We start from the raw sequence: 19321 nt of genomic DNA on the forward strand, positions 1-19321 counted from the left end.
GAGAATACTGGTAGAAAAGCGTGAGAGGACTCTAAACACATGAGCAGATCTAATTCTATCCATTATAGGCAGTGACCCTCAGCACACCAGCCAGTGCAGTATAGCGTCAAACTCCACAAGTTTCAGTCGAGGTTTCTCTGCAACATGAATTGTTGTCATACTTTGCAGGTGATCCATACTCCACCACTGGTCCGGCGCACCAATCCACTTGCTGCTCGGCCACCCCTCGCGCCGCCCGCCCATGAGAAGGCAGGATACCCTTTCTGTTTCCCCTCTCAGCATGGTGTGCTGTTAAGACGACTCTTGCCAGGGCTGTGATTCTGGCACAGTACTCGGAGCGGTTCCTAGATTTCCTGTTGCTAGGAATGCCAGATTGATGTTTTGCTGGGCATGGCCTGCTGTGTATGGGCGTATTGCTGAACCTGCAAGCCGTGGGAGACCTTTTAAAATAGGGCAGGAATTTAGAGGGCCTTTGCATTAGCATTTCTAGCATGTGAGTGTGGTATGCATTCATAGAGTCCCAAGTGCTGATGCGTGATTGGGTGCACCTCAGGTGGGGGTCTGTGTGAAATAGTTCCAAAAGGAACATGCATCCCTTGGCCGGTGAGAATGTGGTACAGCTAGTGCAGGTCAAGTCCCTGTGGTCCTGCTTTGAGAGATGGTCAGTACCTGCACTGAAGCTAGCTGAGGTTAGCTGGCCCCTGAGGCAGGAAGGGAAGTGTCACTTTGCATGCCATTCATTGCCATCCTCTCTGCAAGTGACATTTTTCTTCTCCTTTGTCTGTTTATAGTTGGTTTCTGCAACCCCCACGCAATGGCCCCAGACCAGGATGAGGAAGCATGTCCCTCCTGTGCCCCTCTGTTGCATCAAATGGGCAGCCACCCATTTGTATTGAAAGATACTAGATACATAAACATGTCTGCCCATGCCCATTACCTATACTCTTGAGTTATGATCAGTCTGTATTCACTGGTCTGATCTTTAGAGGTGCTGAACTTCCCCAACTCACTGTACTCTGCACCTGTCAGGATCAGGCCCCTGACTGCCCTGCAGTTTAGAGGGAGAGAATTTTAAATTCTGCGTCCAGTAAGACGTTTCCTCCCCATAATGCTGTCTTGGGGACTGTAGCAGTTGGTAAGAAATGCTTATGTGCGTATGTGTCAGATCCACAGGATCTGTTCTATGCCCCAGCCTGTAACCTATCCCTTTGGGATAACCTCTTTACTGGGCCGGGCCCCAAGGACCCACCCAGTTTCACAGGGGCAGGCCCATGGCCTTCAAGACTCCAAAACTGGGCTTTTGGGCGCCAGCGATCCGTTTCCCTCCGTGGCTCCCTGCAGCAAATCCAGCAGAGCCAGACTCCCCTGGGAGATGTGCCCGTTGCTCCTTCAGAGTGCAGTGCTCCGAGTACACAGCGACAGCAGGGAGCCTGTTCAAACAAGGTAACAATTTATCAGTCAGCTGGTGCACAGAATCTGAAAGGCCCTGGGTGAGCACAGAGAAGCAAAGGTTAGAACATAGTCATCAGTGTGGCCAGCGTCAGGGCCCTACCCAGCCATGCTGCTGTAGAATCCATTTTGGCTCTGTCTCTGTCCCCTTGTCTTTGGTTTCAGGTGGAGTGTGTGTGCTGTGTATCTCTGTGAGCACAGCTGGTAAAACAGCCACCTGACCCCTTTCTCCTTTGGCTGTCCACCGGTAGGACAGCTAAAGAGTTGTAGGCAGAGACTGCAAAAATTCCCTGAGGAGCTGTGCACTCAGGGCCTTTGCTCTGCTTCCCTGCAGAGAAGTGGGGGGAAATCTCCTTGGCTGTTGGTTGCTAGGTGTGAATGTCCCAGCCATTAGAGTTTCCATTGTCTGTTCCGATCCTCCATTCACATGAGTAGACTTCATTCAGTTTGTTTTGACTCTGGTTTCCAACCCAGGCTGCTGAGTCAATACCTCATCCCTTCTCCCCCACTCAGTGCATAGCAGTGCAAAGCCAGGTGGGAAACTGAGGCACATATAGGCATCCTAGAAACATTACAAAAATTCCCTCGTTCATCACAGCATAGAATAAGGGTTTGAGGGTGAAATGAATAGAGGAATGGCCTTTATATACAGTGTGTACTTCATGGTGCTGGACTGCTAGAACCAGCCATCCAAGGAGAGGTGTCATGGGGCTAGTAGGAAGGAGATGCATCGGTTCCATTCGGAGCGGAGTATTGTTGATCTCCTGAGTTCCAGGATGCTGGTGAGGCGTAATGGGGAAAAGTGCGTGTGTGGTATGCTATTTCTCATGAACAAATGGAAACCAGTGTTAGTACTTGCCTAGTTTATATAGACAATGTCTAATGCCAGTAGCTACAGGATGGTGGTTGGCACTGCCTGTGTGTGCAGTGGAAAGTGCCCTTCAATAACCATGGCTTGAGGGCACTTCAGCATGTCTGTTTCCTTTGGCACGCCATGGTAGTCTACCAGTACAAGTGCTGGGATATTAGCAGTCCTTGCACCCTGCACCTTTTTCACAAGTGTTGTTAGCGTTGTGGCCACGTAGTTTTGCTGTTAACAGAGACAACACAATGTCCTACAATATATCCACCCGCAAGGTCCTGTCAGGAAATGGCTTGGTGGATTTCTCTAAACCTGACAGCCACTATTGCACTGCAGAGGGAAGTAAAATAACCTGTGCATTGCAGTGCAACAGGAAACGAACCCTGAGTTTGCCCCATATCACATGGAGATCGGTATCCAAATAGATCACACAGCTCTCAGTTCTGGATACTTCCTCACTCCTCTTCCCCACTTCCTCTTGAGGTTATAATACTAAAGAAAAAGTAACTATCCCCCCTCCTGTGGAAAACAAGGTTCAGTGTTAAGTGTTTGTTGAGTGACTCCCAAAGTGGGCTTTCGAAGACCTTTCCTACCTCCTCTCCACGCTCTCCCATGTCTATCTTTCACATGGATTGTGCAGTATTGGCCGGCCTGCCACTCACTCCCTGTGCAGGCAAACGCAGTACGATTGTGCTGCCACATCTGCAGGTAAAGCAACAGGTGACTCCTTGAAGGCTCCCCACCTTCCCTCCCTGCTCCCGTTGCAGCCTTTGGTGTAGCTGGGGAGTGGGGTCAGAGCTACCCGAGAGGGCAGAGAAGAGAGAGAGCAAAAACGCTGCAGAAGGAAAAAGAGGGGGAAATACCCTGAAAAGAACAGACAAGAAGGTGTAGGAGGGTGAGAAGGAGACTGTAAAGGAGTAGAGAGACAGCAACAACAGTGTGTGACGGGAGGGGACATGTAGTGGGAGCCATTCGGAGAGCATGTCTCTGCCTTTGTAAGCCAGCTAGGAACCTCTGAGGTAAAGGGAAAATCTCGGCTGAGGCTTTATTGGAAAAAAATGCTCGTGGCCTGCTGGTAATCTTTGCTTTATTGGGAGGGTAAGAGCCGAATCCTCACCCCTCACCACAGCTCCTGGGGTCCCTGGTTAAGCCACACTTGTTGTCACAGCCTCATTGTAACAAGGTGCATCTCTGCACCTACTTCTGATTCTTGCTGACTTCTGCAGACACATTCGTCTCTTTAGAGCAAGTCTTGGTCTGTAAGACAGCTGAAGAGTTGAGGGCAGAGACTACAGAAATTCCCTGAGGAGCTTTACAGTGCTTGCCTTACCGTCTCTGGATTTTTTTTCTCTGCAGTTCATGGCCCAGGGGAAAGCTGGGAGCAGCTCCCCTCCATCTGCACCCCCAAAACCTGGCAGCCAGTTGGACAGTATGTTGGGAAGCCTCCAGTCTGACCTGAACAAACTGGGAGTAGCTACCGTTGCCAAAGGTGTTTGTGGCGCCTGCAAGAAACCAATTGCTGGACAGGTGAGTCTAAGGCACCATCTTGTTGCTAAGTCTTGGGCTACAGCCAGGAGTAACTGGGAGGGCTGTATCATGAGGCTGAAGGGACTGGCGATGCTGAAGAAACTGAAGTACTCTATTTATCCACTGGCCAGGTACGCTGTAAGCTCCTCCAGTGACCTCTACCCTGCCCTTGAGGGACTGCCCTCTCCTGAGATGATAGGTAATTCAGTTTTCATGCTACCCCAGTCCAGGGCTCACTTGAGTAGTAGAACATGTCGTTCGTGCTGAACTCTACCTGGTGTGTTGTCATGTGAGTTGCCACGGCAAAGAAGTAGAGTTGTCCGCCATAACTGCTCCATCTTCCTTGCAGGTTGTCACAGCCATGGGGAAAACCTGGCACCCAGAGCACTTTGTTTGCACCCACTGCCAGGAGGAGATCGGGTCACGCAATTTTTTTGAACGTGATGGTCAGCCCTACTGCGAGAAGGACTATCATAATCTCTTCTCCCCTCGGTGCTACTACTGCAACGGGCCCATCCTCGATGTGAGTTTCCAAGCCACCTTGTGTCAGTAGGATTCTCTCTGTTGTCCATGCATGGGGGAGTCTGGTGCTGTACTGTCAATTAGAGTATTAAATACGTAAGCACATGCCCATCTGTCCCTGGTAACACTTCTCTTGTAGTCTTGGGATCCCCATTCTTCCTTCCCCCTACTGTTGTAGGGGAAGTCATTGGACCCAGCCCAGCTATCTCCCTCCATCTGCTATAGGGTCCTGGAATGACAGGGCAGGTTCTACTGAGTTCAATTTGCCCCTGTTGCAACTTCACTGAACTCTGTATTAGGATCTCTCTCTTCACTGCAGTGAGGAGTGCCTGATTTTTCCCAGTGGGATATCGTGTAAGAGACATTCCTGCTGAGTTTGAGCAATGCATGGGACTGTCTCCCACCAGCTCTAGAGGAAAGAAGTGATGGGTCTGACCTCGTTAGGGCAAAGGGGGGTGGGTTGAGCTCCCAAGGGGAGGGGCTCAACTCTTGAAGACGTTTCATTCTTGCGGCAGTCAGCACCGGTGCTTGAGGACTCACTGCTCATGGTTTCTCCCAAACAGAAAGTGGTGACAGCTCTGGACAGGACATGGCACCCAGAACACTTCTTCTGTGCGCAGTGTGGAGCTTTCTTTGGACCTGAAGGTACTATTGGTTTGTGCAGAGAGAAGCCACCCTGGTGCAGCAAGGAAGTGGTGGGGGTGGAAGCAGGGGCCAACAGAGAGCATGAGATGTAGAAAATTGGGGGGTGAGGGTGGAGAGGGACTGTGGTTCTACTTAGGGGATGGGGAGCTCACAGTGTTTGCTATTTCCACATGGAGATTACAGGAGGTGTAGCATGTGCTCCTCCTGTAGCAGAATAAGGGATAATTCCAGTCTGTGGCTGGGAATCCCAGCCACCCTGTTAGCCCTAAGGCGTTCCCTTGGATGAAGGTCAGAAGCTGATGCTATCTGGCTCTGTTTGTCCCTTGTGCCCTTGGCAGGATTTCATGAGAAGGACGGCAAAGCCTATTGCCGCAAGGATTATTTTGACATGTTCGCTCCGAAGTGTGGAGGCTGCGCCCGGGCCATCCTGGAAAATTACATCTCTGCCTTGAATACCCTCTGGCATCCTGAGTGCTTTGTCTGTCGGGTAAGAGAGCGCCTGCTGCCCTACGGTCACCTGACCCCTCTGATTGCTGGAGCTGGGTGTCTGGTGGTTCTCTCTGTCAGAACACAGAGTCTGTGCCAGCACAGGCCAGTCAGCCCCACAGTGCGCTGATGACCAACGCTCTCTTGTGTCTGTCAGCTTCCATTACTCTCTCTTGGTGTTTCATCCCTTCCCCTCCCCTGCCCCCCTCCACAGTTCTGGGTTTCTGCAGCAGTTCACTGATCAGCACAGAATTTTTTCAGAGGCTTCTTAATAATTGTGAGCTAAGTTTTCTAAGCACTCTCCTCGGCAAGCGATTTGAGGAGCTTCCTTGTGTGCTCACTCTGGAAATGTAAACTTAATGAGACTGACTTATTCAGACCAACTTGGAACCCAGAGAAATCGCTGTAACCGGAATGTGCTGTTGCATAAAGAACTGTAATGCTCAGAATAAATACTTTGTACTTCTTCAAAGAGCCTAGCAAATATTTACCCATCTCCCAGGAGCAGTGTAAGGATTAATATCAGGCACATGTTACAGAGATGGAGGCAAAAAGGCAGAGTAAACTCTGAGGGTCAGAACACAAGTTCCTGTTTCAAATCCTGTGCTCAGACCACAAGTCTGCTCACCTCTCTGCAGCAGAGCAGTCAGCATTAGAGGAGTTGGCTGAAGCTGTGTGTTTGAAACCCTCCATCGCTCGAAGACCCCTCTGAATAGAAATTCTAGCAGTTTGGTGGGACAGTTGAAAAGCTCCTTCCCTGCCTGCACCTGGATTCAGGCTTTTCTTCTGCTCAGATGTTGCTTGGCATTCTTCATGCTGCTGCCTGTGTTAGTGGGGCCAGCAACTTTTACCTGCCAGGACCCAAGGGTGGGATTCTGTCTTCTGTTGTTAAAGTAAGGCCAATTTCCAGTGTTTGTTTTCGAATGCAGGGGAATGGCTTACTAGTCTCAGCATCAGGCTCCCTGGGACCCACTGCCTTTCAGTGCTGCAGGCAAATGGAGTTCCTTGCAGTTCACCGTGTGCGAACATGCATGGATATGCACTTACTTTGGCTGCACATTACAGGATGCCTGCATGCAAGGCTCAGTTTGCATCTGCCTGTGACTCGGTAGATGTCCAGTCGTATGCACATGCAGTAGTGTGCATGTCTCCTGGGAAGGAAGGATGGTTTGGAGGCTAAAGTACAAAACTAGGACTTGGGAGATCTGGCTTCTGTCTTTGACTTTACTGCTGACTCATTGTGTGACCCTGGGCAAGTCCCTTAACGTCTCTCAATTTCAGTGTCCCCCATATGTAAAATGGGGGGAATTCCTCTTAACTTCCCGGGGTGTCATAAGGGTACATCCATTAATCTCTGTGAGGGGCTTAGACACAGTGACAACCACTCTAGTGAGATATGTGCCTATTAGCGTCTAAAAATTGGTCTCGGGTAACTTCTCTTCATAGACCTTGCATACCCAGCATCACTGTAATAAAGGTATGGACTCATTCCCAGGGTCCCTTCCCCTCCACATTTCTCCAGTGGCTGCCTGCAGAGGTGGCTGTATTTCAGTCACTCTTGGAGGTACATTGTTTGGGGATGCATCAAGAAGGAAGGTGCTGTACCCAGGAACATGCATAATATCCGGCATTCTAAATGGGTAATTACAAAAAATAACTGGCCATCACTTTCTTTTCCATTGATATCACCAAAGAAATTAAAACCAGCCCCAAAGTGACAAGGTAAAAGGCACTTCAGGTGCCCTGGAGTGTAAGGAGTTCCAGGAGAGCCAGGTTCCCTGCCTACTGTGTGGGTGAGCTGGGATGGGGCTATAAAAGCTGCTGTGGTGGCAGCTGCCTCTGGGGAGAAAGGTGTGTTCTCTTCCCTCTCAGCATGCTGGAAACTGGAGAGGCCTCTGGTGGTGCTCACCAAGTGTCCTCAGTAGCTTTGCTCCTGGGTTTGGATTTTCTTTGTGTTAATAAAGCTAGCTTGGAGTCAAGGGACATGAACTATAGTTTAAGGCTTATTTTCCCTCCCCAGCTGCTCTGTCTGCCCGCTCACATGCAGTAACCCTGTCCCTGCTGGGCACAGATCAGTCTTTGCAGCAGTACTTCTGCAGCCCCCTCCCCCTTTTGCTGGTGAAGGTGATTCACCCTGCCCTCTTCCTGCAAGAGGCAGGTGAAGGCATGGATTGTGGAGTTGCCAGTCAGTGCCCCCAGCTTGCCACATCAATCTGTTCCCTTTTGCTTCCTTCTCCTGCAGGAATGTTTCACGCCATTCATCAACGGCAGCTTCTTTGAGCATGACGGGCAGCCCTACTGCGAGGTGCATTATCACGAACGCCGCGGCTCACTATGTTCCGGCTGCCAGAAGCCCATCACGGGACGCTGCATCACTGCCATGGCCAAGAAATTTCACCCGGAACACTTTGTCTGTGCCTTCTGCCTCAAGCAGCTCAACAAAGGAACCTTCAAGGAACAGAATGACAAGCCCTACTGTCAGAACTGCTTCCTCAAACTCTTCTGTTAGAGGCATCGTAGATGGGAACTGAGCATCTTTCTGCCACCCTGCTAGGCAGCCCAGTCTCGCTGAACGTTACTGTGATTAGAAACCTTACTGGGGCTGGGGGGAAGGGGAAGGGTGCGGGGTGCTCACTCCTGCTCCAGAGAGGCAGTGGATCCAGGGAGACGAGATGGACCATTAAACTGGAAATGCCCATGCCGTGTTTCAGTGGGGAGATGCTGAGACCCATCATTAAAGTTCTGAATGATTGCTAACAGCCGAGAGGAGACTTCTTTCTTAAGGAGGGGGCTGGATAAAGTCTGCCTAGTTCAGCCTTGAGTCAGCTCTCTCTGACACTTCCAAACAAAACGTACTTGGCTTTGGTGATGGTGGCGCTTCTCTCTCGCTGGGGCATTTAAGTGCTGTGTGACCCAAGCAATAGCTCTGCTGCTGCACAGCAAGGGCCATGCTGTGATCTCCGTACTGCCCTGGCTGCGCCTGGTCGAGTCCTGGGACACACAGGACTTACTAAGATTACAGCATCAGCCCAGGAAGCTGTAAAGACCCTGCAGTGGAGTCTGTCCAGTCCAGTCCAGTGACACTGCAGGGAATTGATGCCACTTATTTTTTAAAAAAGAAAGAGTAGGGGTTTACTCTGTTTTGTGATTCTCTCCCCCTCCTCTACACATGCTGGGGCGGGAGGTGGGGGACGAATCCCTCCTCTCCCTGCTTGAATGGAGTGTCCCAGCCTGAATTTTGTGCTGAGCACTCCCGACTCCCCAGGAGTGTGTAGGGCAAATGCTACCAATTCTGCTGCTCCCAGGAGAGAAGAGGAGGCTGGCACCAATTAATTTCAAAAGAAAATGCAGAGGGCCCCCCCCGCCTCTCTGAGCAAACATGGCTTATGCTGTGTGTCTGGCCTGCATTTTACTAAGGAAGGGCCTCAAAAGCCTCTCTTGTTTTTTTAAAAAGCCAGAAAAAAATAAAGCTACGAACTCTGTATTTCTTGTTCATCTTCCTCTCTGCTCATCAGGCCTGTCATCCTTCTTCTTTGATACTTTCCTGTTCCTTGCTCTTGATAAACATGTTCTACTGAGAATCTCTAGAGCAATAACATTTTATATTGACTGTTACTGGTCTAACAAGTCCCTTGGGTCTGGTGTGTGTGAGACACTTGGAGTTTTGCTATCAAACTGAATACTGAACGCTTTGATAAAAACTGTGGATTTCTACACTGAGGTTTGAATTCATAACTAATTTACTTTTAATCCTCTTATACAGAAATTGGTTTTGAAGTGATTTTAAAAAAGCTACTTTTATATCTCAAACTGTGCTGTTCCAGGCAGTGTACCAGTTTTGCTGGTTACTGTATCTGCAACTTCAATGCTTAGGTTTAACTAACTATTAACATTAAGTATTTTCTTTTTATTGGGGGTTGGGAGGGGTCTGGGTTTTGCAGGGGAAGGGAATGTGACTTGTATTTTTTTCTAGCACAAGCAGGTGAGCTATGAATAGCTCTTTTAATTTTCACAGATCACCTGTAAAGTTTATTTTGTAACCTGTAAACTGCTGTATTTGACTTACCTGCCTTTCTCCCAAAGCCTAACTTCCAGGGTGTTCATGAGTCTTAATTCAGTGCTGCATGCTGCAGAGAGCTGAAGTCCACCATCATAGTTTTGTTCCTCTTCAACCATCAGAAATGAGAGCAGAGGGTTAACTGGGGAAGGGGAGTCCTCCCCTTATGTAGGAAGGATGGTCCTGGAGCTAAAGAAATAGGCTGGGAGTCAGGAGATCTGGAATCTATTCCTGATTCTGCCACTGACTTGCTGTGTAACCTTGGGCCAGTCACTTAATCATTCTGTGCCTCGGTTTCCCCATATGCAAAATGGAGCAATATTCCCATCTTGTGGGGTTTTGAGGTTTGGTTCATGTTTGCCAAAGCACTTTCAGATCTTCAAAAGGAGGGTGCTGTAAAAGGGCAAAATAATGTTAGAAACAGCTCTGCTGTGTTCTACAGTAATGGCCAAAGTGGTGCAGTAAGACGAGGCTTTTAAAATATGACTCTAGAATATTATAGACCTTTGATTATTAAGGTGTGTAACATTAGGGTGGTTACAGTGTTCAGTGTGAAAAAGGCATAGGGAATTCTGGGATTAACTGTATAAGAAACAAATCCTCACTTTAACAGAGGGATCCTAGCTTACTATTTCAAGTAACCTTGCCTTGATTCTTCACCACCCCTCTTGAATAAGTGGAACTGTTTTTCACTGGTTTCCCATACAAACGAGCCAGTTTGTGGTTGTGAAAGCAGGAATTTGTGGAACAAGTGGTAAAACTAAAAGCTACTCCAGCTGGGCTGAGCACAGCTTTCAGAAGGTTCACAAGGCAAGAATCTATCTAAATTGTCATTTTAGATTTGAAATTAGTTTTGACTTAAAATTGGGATTTCTGAGCTTCCTGCTGAAACTGGCATGTGTTCTGACCCTGCTGGTTGGGAGAATGGTCCTGTGTCCAATACACAGGACTGGGAGTGACTCTGTACCGCATTTCTGTGTGTTACTGAGTGAGTTTATAACCTTCTGTGCCTCAGTTACCTTACCTCCAAAATGGGGATAATACTTAACCTACCTCACTGGGGTGTTGTGGCTTAATTCACTGATAGTTCTGAAGGGCTTTGAGATCCTTGGAGGGAAGATGCTATAGAAGGGGAAAATGTCGTTACAGTAGCCCAGTGTCAGAGCAAAACCGTTTCATCCCCTTTTAATAATGGTTTGACAATCTCCACGACCATTCCTGTCTGAGCAAAACATTGAGAGCTTTCCTGGTAAATTGGGATTTACACTGGTTTATGCCCTTCCCCCTTGTGGATACATGCTATGCTCATTGCTGCCACCAAATCTCACTTTCCCTCTTGATGCTGCTGCCAGTAGGAGGGTCAGAAATACCCAATTTATATTTCAAAATTTCAAGTGCAGTTTAGACTTGAACATTCGAGATGCTGCACAGAGCAAACTGGGGAAGGGGATGTGTTAAGATTGTCCTGGGTGACTGGCAAGCGTATTTCATAGATACCAATGGTGCTAAAGCGCAGACCAGCAAGTTGAAGTAATGCGCTGTTGCAGGGACTGGGTGTGGTTAGGAGAGGATTTAGGAGGGGTTAGGCGAGTATGTGCCTTTGGAAGGCTGAGGTGGGGTGTTCAGGACTTAAACTGGACACAGGAGGCAGGTGTGTACAGCACACAACCTCTGAGGAGCTAAAGGAGTCCGCGTGCAGAGGCCTGGCAGCTGCCCATTCAGAGGCGAGTTAAGCTCTGGATACACCATGGTTTCTTTGAAGGGTTTTTGTTTGGGTTACTGTAACGTTGTCTTTAAAGGCCTTAGTGCTCTGTTTACAATGACCTCCTAATCTGATGAACTCCTGCAGTGCAATCAAAGAGCTATCAGACAAGGTGGGTCTCAATCAAGTCATGCCCTGAATAGTTTGGGGGGATTTCCCTCTGGGTCGACAGTTATTTGATTTTTGTTTTCCCTTGTAAACTTCTAACTCTGCTTTTTCCCTTTAAAATTCCTGTGATTATGCTAATAAAATTTTGCCATTATTTTCACTTGACTTGGGTCCAGTCATTTCTAATCTCAGAGCTTGTGGAAATGGTTCAAAGCAGCCATCGAATGCAACGCCTCTTTCCTTCCACGATGGAGACAACAAAGGTCACTGGCAACAGCTGAGGAGGGCAACATTTATTAGTACGATTTCTGCCATCACATGGACAGGGCAGAGATGTAAAACCGGAAGTGCTAAGAGAAGCTGTCACTTGCGCAATAAGCAGACATGAATCCTGACACTCTCACTTCATCCTTCTCAGCCCCCTGCCTCAGCACAATACACTGACACTGCCACACCCCAGGGCACTGCAATAACTGACACCCACAGGGCTTCTCAACCTCTGCAGGGACGCTTACTGACAGTCACCACCTACATTTGAAACCCCTGGATACATGGTAACCGTCCTGATGCACCTCTGTGCTAAGCGCTTGAAATCATACCACTGATTATTCCCCATAACAGCATAGATGTGCAGGGGGTTTGCAGTTATAACAATAAAAAATCCCACGTGCCTGAACAGAAAATGTCCGACCTAAAGAGCGCAGTCTAAAGGGACTTATACCGTCCAATGGCAGTAGCACAAAGAGACGACAATAGGGCTTGTTTCTGTGACTTTGACTTTCATAAGGAATGATCACCAAGAAGCAAATGAAAACAAGGCTTTGGGCACGAACCTGGTCCTGGGCACAATAATGCAGTAAATTTGAGCTCAATGGAAAACTGTTCAAGAAAAAAATCTGTACCCCTCGAAGACTGGAATTAATTCTTAATTTGCACTTGGAGGGAATGGTCTGATCGCTATTTCAGATCTCTGAGCAGAGGATGTGTGAAGAAAATGAAGTGGCCTTTACATATCTGAGACCTAAACTGATTTATTAAAATCTCCCAGATCCAGCACCACAGCAGACAAGCAGCTTCTGGGTGGCAGGTGGCAGTACAAATGCAGGAATTTCTAATTAAAATTCTCCCAAGCTAGCTAATCCTAAATTCTTGACACTATCTGCGTGCATGTAGGTATGAAATCTGTAAGTCGACAGGAATGCAGTGTTAAGGTCCCTGGCTTATATCTTACATTCACAAAATGCAGAAGTTCAGGATCCTCCCGGCACCGTTAACTGGGTCCTGTTATGTGCACAAAATACTTTACTGGTTTTTTTCTTGTTAAATACATAGCTGAATGTATTGCTGTTTTGGTTCAACACGTACACAGGACCACAAACCACTCACCTTGTTCCTGTTTGCCTGGCTCTATCTGAGCAATAGAATATGTTCCTTTAAAAAAAAAAAATCTTATTTGGGGAAAGACTAAAATGTCACCATCCCCAGTTCTTGTTTTTGCACCTGCCATTTTCTCCTGCCCCAATAATGCCATGGGGCATTTAGCGATGGAGAGAGGATTTGACTGTTATTTCACAGAGCTGGTTGTAAGCTCCCTCGTGCAAACAGTCTGAGCAGGAGCCTCTTTGGGCAGAAATGATTAGCATTGTTCAGTCTCCACCTTCCATTCAGTTCTTGCCCTCCCTGCTCAGACTGGGCTAGTTCACAGTGCCAACTGGAAAATGGTGACCTGTGATGTAGACAGCTGTTGACTAGGAACTGGATTCAGACCCACCAATTCATTCCACAGGCCCCAAGCCAGCCAGCAGATGGCAGAGACTTTCTGTGGTTAATGGCAATTACAAGTTTTCACTAACGCTTTCTCCTTTCTTGTCGTGCTGCGCCCAGTTTCAAGCAGAATTCTCCCTTCCCATTAACACAGGGCCAAGGAGTGCAGCTCTCTGCTCGAGGTGGAGGAGATGCCATTGATTCCCACAGAAGAAACCTGGGCTCAATACTGACCATTTACAGAATTCCCCAAGCTTGAGAACTGGGCCCCGTTGTGCCTCCCACTCTGTTGCTGTCTGAATGGGGTAGATGGTGCAATCTACCTTTGAGGTTAGGGGGGTCCTCCAGAAAGTTGAGAGGCTCCAAGCTCTCCCGCCTGCTATTTGTGCTGAAGGCTGAGGCTCCTAGCTAACCGTGCTGGGCGTGACCTGACCTGCATGCATTGCCAATACTACTTGGCCATCTTCCCTGAACTAGTTTACATAAAAAGTGAGTGATCTGTGGCAAGGCACATCCAATACAATATGTATTGTAGAAGAAGGCCAGGGGCGTTTCTTCTGGAATATGAGCTGTGACTCTACATACTGCACATTACTAAACACACAGCTGAAGTTCAATAACTACTGCCCCTTCTGAACACTGCTTTGACTGAGATTTGTAATGAGAAGTATGGCAAATGCTTTCTCACCCTCATCTAATCCCAGCAACAGCTCACTCCAGGCACTGCCTGGTGCAGCATGGACAAGCCCAGTTTGAGGTTGAACATTAAGAACAGGCCCCAACTCCTGAATACTTTGCAGAAACGTGTGGGTTGTGGGGAATCTACAAGAACCAAATAACCTTGGACTTGGTGAGAATTTAATCTTCGTTCCCTGCTCTCACCTGCCTGGGGCAGCTTGGTGTTTACATGAAGACAAAATTGGTTCGTTGAGACAGCCACACTCTCATTTAATTTCCAAAGCCTCCCTGGTTTCTCCTTTCTCTGGGTGAGTTTGGCCGACATGCCAGCTTCGTAGATGGGCTGGTCTCATGAGTCCCCCTAGCGCCCATTGACGAAACTGTGGAAGCGGACACAGGCCTCATTTAGAGAACTACGCAAGGTCTCTCTCTCCCCCTCTTTCCCTCACTGTTCCCAGGCCTCTCGGGTGGGCCTTATCCATGGATTGAGCCTAGATTCCACACAGGCTTCAGGAAGAACCAGAGGCTCATGGTTGCCAGGGATGAGAATCTTGTAACCAACCTATTATGAATTTTTAAACCCAGAAGGGCTGAGCTGTTTGACTGAGCATCAGGCTTGAAAAACTGAGCTGAATACCACACAGTTCACTGTGTGCCTTTTGCATGAGCCATGAAGGAGGGAGACCCTACATCTCCTGTGCAGATGGGAAAGATCCCTTGATCTTTTTTGTAAGATTTGTTGGGCAAAAGGTCTCTTCCTTCTGCAGGGCACTGATTGGAGCCTCTAGCAATGGTGTCATGCGTCTGTTACAGTGGAGCCCTCTGGTCAGAAACAAGCTTTAGGCCTTGTCTGTATGAGAAAGTTGTGCCAATTTTATCTTAAATGTTTTTTAAAACCCCAATTACCCTGAGTGGAGATTTACTGGAATTTAAGAACATCTTATTTTGGTTTAGTTTAAGCCTCTTCCTAATCAATTTAAGCTAAATGGCGACAGCCACTCTCACTTTTGCACAGGTTTAAAAATTACCCCTTTAAATTGATGCAACTTTCTGGTGTAAAAGAGCCCTTCCAAAACATAAAATGCTGTTAATAAAGGGCTCTTCATACAGGCATCCTGTCCCCCTCTTACCACATGGACTCTTAGCCCAGCACTCAGGCGTGGGCTGACCAGAGTTCCCAGTTACATAACTATACCCCAAGCATGTTTTAAATAAAAACAGCTCCCCAAACCCTCCAACTCCCCTGCCCAAGGTCCTCTCTGCTTCGCTGAATCACTTAATGGGTCTGTCCTCAAATCAAGACAGAATGCAACAAACCAAGATGAGTACAGAGAGCAGCTGCTCCTCTATTGTACTACCATCCATCTGACACTGGTTTTAATAGAGGGAAGTAATTATAATGGAGTGCTGAGGCAGGATCAACACCACCACCCTGCCCCACTTTGCAAATACATTTCTGCCTCTTGCCAGCTACTTCCTATAAATCATAAATGTCTGCTTTGCCTCAACAGAAAGACCTCGTCCACAGATGGACCAGCATCATTCCAGAAACCACCAAGCAGGATCACATTGTTAAAAGGACAAGCACCACTGCCTCAAAGGCTGTTCTTTCTAAAAGGAGCAGTGCTGCCCCAAAGTCAGTATGGAAGGATCCTGTCACCAGTGGCATAGTCAACAAATCGGATATCCCCCCTCAAAATCTGGCATAATTGAGTACTGAGCAATGGGAGGAAAAGAGACCGTAGGCTAATCCCACAGCAATCCTACAGCCTGAGCTGGTTGTGATGGAGGAGCCAGAGGAGCAGCAGCCTAGGGAGAGGACTGCTATGACATGGCAAGCTACTTGGATGGAGGACAGAATCCTTCGATGAGTTTGACCTCCTTGTAGACAGACTCACTAAAGATCTCTCTGCAGAAATTCCATCAGGGAAGAATGGAAATAAGAAGAACACACCAACTTCTCACTGAACCCCTGCGTCTAGCTATAACAGCCACGAAGCCAGGAGAAGAAACACCAGTTGCCGCTATGATCTGGCTGCAGATTCCATGATCCAGAAGCTATACTGGTCAAACTGCCCTAAGGCTGTGAGGGAGTCCTCGATGGGCCCTTGTCCTATTGTGCCATCCCAACCGAGAGAGACTTCTCAGACTCCAAGGGTGTGTTTGACTGTAGTCCAGAATGATATGCAGTGTCCAGGATACGTTCAGCCCCTGCCCCAGGCTCAGGCATGAAGAGGGGCTGGAAGAAGACTCTACACCACAAGAAACAGTGACCAGACTCATGAAGACACACAACACAGCCCCAGGAAAGGAGAGCATTTGGTACAACCTCCTGAAAAAACGAGAGCTCAGTTGCCTGGTACTAACTGCCATGGGGAAGGTACCTCTCAACAAGGTGGACAGCACCATAAGGCAGTTGGTGAAGAAATGGATTTACCTCCTCCAGAGGGTCAGTGATGAGCTGGTGCACGTCTCGCACAGGCAGGGTGGCACCAACATCCCTCCAGTGGATGATGTGTGTGACGTTGCGGTGATCACTCACGCATTTGGTCTTTTGATGTGCCTGGACGCTATAGTGAGGAACATTGCGCCCAGTGCTTTGCCTGACGCCATCAGGAAGTGAATCACCAGGAGGCTGAGTGGCTCCGTGGAAGCCATATTTGGAAGAGATGGGGGGAATCTTTGCTTACCTTTGGACTGGTGTCCGTAATGCAACGGCTGGCAAAGCATATCACCTGCTACTGGATGTGGTGCGAGGAATGTCAGGAGCTGGGAGTCCTGCTGCCACAAGTCAGGAACACCAAGCGCATCATCGTCATCATCACTCAGAGAGCGAGAACCATGCTGGAGAGGACCCTGGAGGATGCCATCCGTTGGCAGTACGTGGAAAACCTGAGATGGAAGGTGACACTTTTTTTCATCAAAGCAGAGTAGTAATTTCTGGGAATAAAGTTGCTTTAGTTGGAATAGAATCCACGTGGAGGAGTTATACTGGAACAGTTATTGTGCTTGTAGCCATGCCAGTCAATTTCTCCATGTAGCCAAGCCCTTGACTGCAAGTTGTGTGAGTACCAAAGCCAGCTCTCTGTCCCCAGAGCTCACTTCATTTTTGGCAGTTTCCTCTCTATGGTTGTCTGTGGAGCAATGGTGCCACCTGCTGGTTCTGATTTCAAAGCTTGGTGAAGAAATAAACAACTGTGGGGGGGGAGAAGCAACTCACTGAGTGCCTGACCGGGTTAATTGATCCCCATAAAAACAGCCTTTAACAGAGCAATACTGAGTATTTCACAGTTGTAAAGCATGTCACAAACACTAAATAATGTAGACTCCTCACAAAGCTCCCTGTGGAGGTAAGTAGCTTAATCCTCACTCTGCATTGAAACTGGAAACAGGCACCCAACCATATTAAGTGACCTGTCCCAAGCCACATCCCTAAGAACCAGAAGTAGTAATATTTAGAAGTTACATTACAGTAGGTTTGAAAAAGAAATCAGGATTGGGACCCCTGTGTGCTGGTGCAGTATGACATCTAGTGCCTTTACTTGATCTTACAAATCAAGATACATGGAAAATATGCTGGGTGGGAAGAAGAATACAACCAAGTCTATATAATCCATGCAGTTATTTAATACATGTGACCTTCAATATTATATTAAAAAAAAAAGTATAATCTCTCTGACAGACCCTCAGTCTGGCAAGTATTCATATCTCATACTGTTGAAAGGATTCACAGAACAAAGTGGAATCCCAGCTTCTTAAACAATCCTCCAGTAACATAAAAAAAAAACTCCCTTCTATATACTTTCACAAAATTACAACAAAGGTATTGCAATATTTCATCATAAACAAACCCAAACCCTAAAGATTTCAGGATACAACTGCTATAAAGATTGGCCTAAAAGAAGCAATACCAAGTCAACCTTATCACAGACCGGATAGCAGATAGGGTAGATGAGCATGTCCTTAGTGAGGGGATTCTGGAGTAAGATGTAATCATTCTCCCTTTTTTCGATGGGCTTCAGTCATATCAGCGGTCTTGCTTAGATGGTTCTCCTTGATTTGGGAGAGTTGTATCAAGAGGTTCGGCTGGACAAGCATCTAATGAGGTGTTTAGGTGGTTTCTGAGGAAAGGCTGGTCCTGCTGGTGGAGATACCTTCCTGGTTGGTGTTTGGAACAGCAGGAGCACCACCAGCATCAGGATCCGGGGTAGTGGAAGAGGTGGAGGAAGTTCTCCTTGTAACATCCTTCTGCTTAAGAGTGTGAGAGACTGTTTGCCCTGGCTGTGATGTCCTGGAAAACCATTCTCAAGATGCAGGATCTCCCTGTAGCAACATCTGAAGGGGTTTTCTTTAAGGAGATGCTGCTTTTCCCATCAATGCTGCTCATCTGTGATGTTGTGGAAGCACTGAGGTTCTTCTTTGTTTGAAGCCATTTCCTGAGGGGCATTCTGTGGAACAACGGGAGCAACAGCTATCCAAACACCAGTCAAAGTTCTCTGTGGAACAGGCAATGGAGTAATCATCTTCTCGGTCTGTGCTGAAGTCTCCAAAGAAAACAAAAAAACCAAACCTTCTTTTGAAGCAGCTGTAGTAGAATTCATTCTTCAAAGCATTAGTCTTCTTCAGGATAGCAGGTTGAGTCTTCCAGTAGGTGCAGTTTCTGCCGCAGTCATTAAACTGGTAAGAACAGATACTACATAAGGCTGCGAAGCGATAGTAATATGCTGCAACATGATGCAGCTCTCCCACCCCCAGAGCTTTCTACATCACCATTAGGAGCTCCTAGATAGGCACCAAACACCATTAACCAGACTTTGATAACTATGTAACTCTACGTGACAATCACTCCCCCTAAATGAATTTAATGTAATAATTCAAAGCAAGAACTCTTAACACACAATTCTGCTCAAAGACAGAATTCTTTCAGCCTGGTTAGTCTGGTTCGACTAGCTGATTTCCCTGGCTGCCATGTTAACTCTTACAGCATAACAGGTAAAAGAAAATATATGCACGTGCTATACCATAGCTCCAATGCTCTTTTCTGCTCTCATATAACTACCTCAAACATACAATCAGGCCTATATAAGAGGCTTATAGTTTCTTGCAATACCTGTCCAATTCCTTGCTGTTTCTTGTCTAACCCACTGCACATACACCCTACCCTGATCTGATTCCTTACTCTTCTGCTCAACTCAGAAAAACAAGAATTGAGAGGTAAGCTGTGTAGGGAAGTCATATTGAGGGTAGTTTTCTGGTGGTGGGGTAGTGGCTTGACTCATTCCAAAGAATGGTGTAACAGGGACAAATAACTGGGTGCGGTTTAGTGGCCTGGGACATTAAGGAGGTCAGATTAGACGATTTGGTGTTTTTTTCTGGTCTTAAACTCTATGAATCTGGTTTAAAGGGCCACAATCTCCTTTCTCCTCTGCTCCTATAAACTCTCTCTAGCCTGGGCAAAACA

The 19321-nt window shown here is 47.5% G+C and overlaps 1 protein-coding gene across 2 annotated transcripts in view; it reads left to right on the forward strand.

The window, feature by feature from the left end:
* PXN (paxillin) overlaps nucleotides 1-8252 on the forward strand; it is a 55822-nt gene extending 47570 nt beyond the window's left edge. For both annotated transcript variants that reach the window (XM_067550105.1, XM_067550106.1), the window contains 5 exons: nucleotides 3668-3838; nucleotides 4188-4361; nucleotides 4924-5005; nucleotides 5344-5492; nucleotides 7734-8252. In XM_067550105.1, the coding sequence (XP_067406206.1) occupies nucleotides 3668-3838; nucleotides 4188-4361; nucleotides 4924-5005; nucleotides 5344-5492; nucleotides 7734-8000 (843 nt within the window). In that variant the 3' untranslated portion in view covers nucleotides 8001-8252. The remainder of the gene's footprint in view (nucleotides 1-3667; nucleotides 3839-4187; nucleotides 4362-4923; nucleotides 5006-5343; nucleotides 5493-7733) is intronic.
* The last annotated feature ends 11069 nt before the right edge of the window (nucleotides 8253-19321 follow it).

This window comes from Emydura macquarii, unplaced genomic scaffold, assembly GCF_026122565.2.
Source record: "Emydura macquarii macquarii isolate MOO-44397 ecotype Brisbane River unplaced genomic scaffold, CSIRO-AGI_Emac_v2 contig_1254, whole genome shotgun sequence".
Classification (NCBI taxonomy): Eukaryota; Metazoa; Chordata; order Testudines; family Chelidae; genus Emydura; species Emydura macquarii.